The sequence below is a fragment of the Phoenix dactylifera genome, unplaced genomic scaffold, assembly GCF_009389715.1.
Source record: "Phoenix dactylifera cultivar Barhee BC4 unplaced genomic scaffold, palm_55x_up_171113_PBpolish2nd_filt_p 000167F, whole genome shotgun sequence".
Classification (NCBI taxonomy): Eukaryota; Viridiplantae; Streptophyta; class Magnoliopsida; order Arecales; family Arecaceae; genus Phoenix; species Phoenix dactylifera.
In genome coordinates, this window is record NW_024067708.1 from 433,871 (window position 1) to 437,128 (window position 3,258).

The 3,258-nt window shown below is 43.0% G+C and overlaps 1 protein-coding gene across 1 annotated transcript; it reads left to right on the forward strand.

The window, feature by feature from the left end:
- Positions 1–473: 473 nt before the first annotated feature.
- LOC103713929 (dirigent protein 22-like) lies at positions 474–1,323 on the forward strand. Its single transcript, XM_017844457.3, has one exon. The coding sequence runs from the start codon at positions 538–540 to the stop codon at positions 1,114–1,116; it is 579 nt and encodes a 192-aa protein (XP_017699946.1). The 5' UTR covers positions 474–537; the 3' UTR covers positions 1,117–1,323.
- The last annotated feature ends 1,935 nt before the right edge of the window (positions 1,324–3,258 follow it).

Below are 3,258 nucleotides of genomic sequence, written 5' to 3' on the forward strand. Positions count from 1 at the left end.
TCTAAATATTTAATTTTATTTGTAATCCTATTTAATTTTATATAGTACTCGTGAACTTTTAAGAAAAATAAATGGCCACACTAATATGCTACTAATTTAATTTATCACCTACTTAATAATATATTTAATTCCGTGGTCATAAAGTTTAATTATTTAATTATATCTGTACTTATATTTATACTTTTGGTATCCGATTTATATATATATATATATATATATATATATATATATATATATATATATATATATATATATATATATATATATATATATATATTTAAAATAAATATAAATATAAATTTTTATATTTGTTTAGTATCTGTACCCATAATTATATTTATCAAATAAAATAGATATAGATATAGGCAGTCCATCCGATTTCAGCTTAGGTGTCGTTATCGAAGGATTATGATATGGACCCTCCTCCGCCATGCAACTTCCCACCACGCATACAAAAGCCCAAAGTCACTAGCTCCTACACCCAAAAAGCATTCTGCCATTGCCCTTCACTTCAGGGAAGATAGGTAGCCACCCAAAATGATCAAACTCCTCCTCCTCCTGCTACTCCTCACCACCACCACCACCACCACCACCACCACCACCACTTTGGCCAAACAACCCTATAGCTTGGTCCAAAGCCAGAAGCCAGCCCCGAAGCCCCACCACGAGAAGCTCACCCACCTGCGCGTCTTCTTGCACCACATAGTAAGCGGTCGCTGCCCGAACTCCGTGCAGGTGGCCCAGGCAGCGTCAACAAACACATCAAGCAGCTTCTTTGGCCAGGTGAACGTGATCGACAACGCGCTGACGGAAGGCCCGGCGATGGCATCCAAGCTTGTCGGCCGGGCGCAGGGACTCTACGCGTTGGCCTCGCAGGAGGGTGTAGGCCTTCTGATGGCCATGAACTTTGCTTTCATGGATGGCAAGTACAACGGAAGCACGATCACGGTGCTCGGCCGAAATATGGTGTCCACGCCGGTGAGGGAGATGCCGGTAATCGGCGGCAGCGGGCTGTTCCGGCTGGCCCGGGGCTACGTCCAGGCCAAGACCTACAGTTCTGACATGAAGACCACGAACGCAGTGGTTGAGTACAATTGCTTCGTCCTCCATTATTAAGGTTGTTTCAGTAGTCTTCTTGTAAAAAGAAAAGTCGATCGTCTTCACTGCTGTGGTGCTTCTACTTTCGTTTCTGCAAGTCCTGTGTGCTTCTACTTTCCCACCAGTAAGTATTGTATTTTTAGTACTTTTTAAATAACAAAGACAGAACTGTGGTTGTAAATAATTGTTTGCTCAATAAATCTCAAAAGTAACCTTTGGTGCTGATGTAAATTATTCAGTGGTGGGGATGGAAATCACTTATTTAACATGCATATATAGATCATGTCATGCTTAATTAATCTAGAACATTATAGTGATCACATCATCAGGTGGCATCAAATCTTATAGTGGGTCTCATTTGTGGAAGTATGGTATAGATTATTGTAACAATTAATATTGGAATTCAAATCTGGTGTTGACATGTCTAAAATAGATCAAGCAGCAACTTTGTCTGCCCTACACTGCACATTTAGAGCCAGTGGTGATTATATTATATTGGACTCAGATATCGCCGACGCTTTGCGTAGTGTCGGACGGATCTTTACCGATGCTTATAAGTATCGGTAAAGAATGTAAAAAGCACCGGAAAAGATCACTTTTTTTTGTAGTGTAATAATAATAGAGTCCAATAGTACTTGGTGATGGTCAAAGTAAGGTTATCTTGACGGATTGCTGGTCTAGAACCGTCTACTAGGGCCAACATAAGTCCACAATGAGAATATTTGGGATCCTCCTACTGGGGTGCAGAGTATTCCGATTAGAACCTCCTGCATAGATCACTCTCTACGGAATCAAACTCAATTATCAAAAAAAAAATGAAATAATGGACTAGTAACCTAAACTGCCTACCGGCGTCCACCAGAGGTCCATCACCAGATCTCCTGAGTCCCTTCTACCACCTACCCGAGTCAACTAGAGAGAGAGATACCAAGAGAGAAAAAGAAGAACAAGGGAAGAGAGAGAAACTAGAGAGAGAATTAGAGAAAGGAGAGAGAAAGACAAGGAAAGAGGAGAGAACTGGAAGGCTCTCCCTCTCTTTCTTTTTTCTTTCCGAAAGGAGGGGGATGTTCGCGGTGGGCGGCCCATGGTCGGCGACGCCCCATGGTCGACAGCCCCTAGCGGTGCCGGAGGCACGCCACGCTTGGCGATGGCCGGCTGAAACGGAAGAGGAAAATAACACCAAACATGGAAGTCCTGATCAACATCAATCCGGCGGCTTGCCGGCCGACAATCAAGGCTCGACTGTGGTAGTAGAGCTTGACCAAAGCCCTGGCAAGAACCCTGGCCTATTCCGACGGCCGATGGTGATGAACACGGGCATAGAGTCGCCAAAATAGGGTACCCTTATTTCAGATGAATCCCTATAACTTGCCAGCTTAAATCAAGTGAAAACACAGCTAGATGACCGGAAGAAGAAGAGAGAAGTGGTTTGGGTCTAATATCAGCCCGGCGAAGATCCGACGAGTTTTCTGGCGAGGAATCAAGGAGGAGACTTGGAGAAGCAACTTGGAATCGACGGTGATTCCCGACGATTCAGGTGGTAAAAATCAAAGGAGGAGAGTTAAATAGGCGTGATCTTAGAGGTTGAATTAATCGAACTCAGATTGCCCTATGGGAATCTCTGACTCTGTCGGAATCAGGAGAGGGATGGGAGTCTTCTTCTCCACCTGGATCATTCCCTTGTGCATGGTTGGACTGGGCCTGGCCCCTTCAAGCCGGCCCATAAGCCCGCGAGACTGGGCTGGTCACGGGTCGAGTTGGGCCTGCCACTCTAGGCTGGCCCACGAGCCCAAAAACAAAAACTCTGGTTATTACAATATTGGTTGCATGACTATGTCTCATATGCTTTTTCTATAGTATTTTCACGTGATATCTGCTTGGTAGACCTTATGTTATTTGTTTTTTCATCAGATGGCTGTTTCTGAGTTACGATTCAATCATGATCAATGTTTCCCCCCTTCCTTTCCCTTCAACTCTTCTCTCATTCTTTTTCTTAATAAAATAAAAGATCATCTAAACTTTGAGTTTTTTCCCTTCATTTCTTTTGGAAAGTAATTTGTTCTGTATTGCCAGGAAGCCTATCATAATCAAAGTTAAACCCTCCTTCCATGGCCCAAAGCTAGAGGATAATGGTATTTTATAAAATTGATAAATAAACGA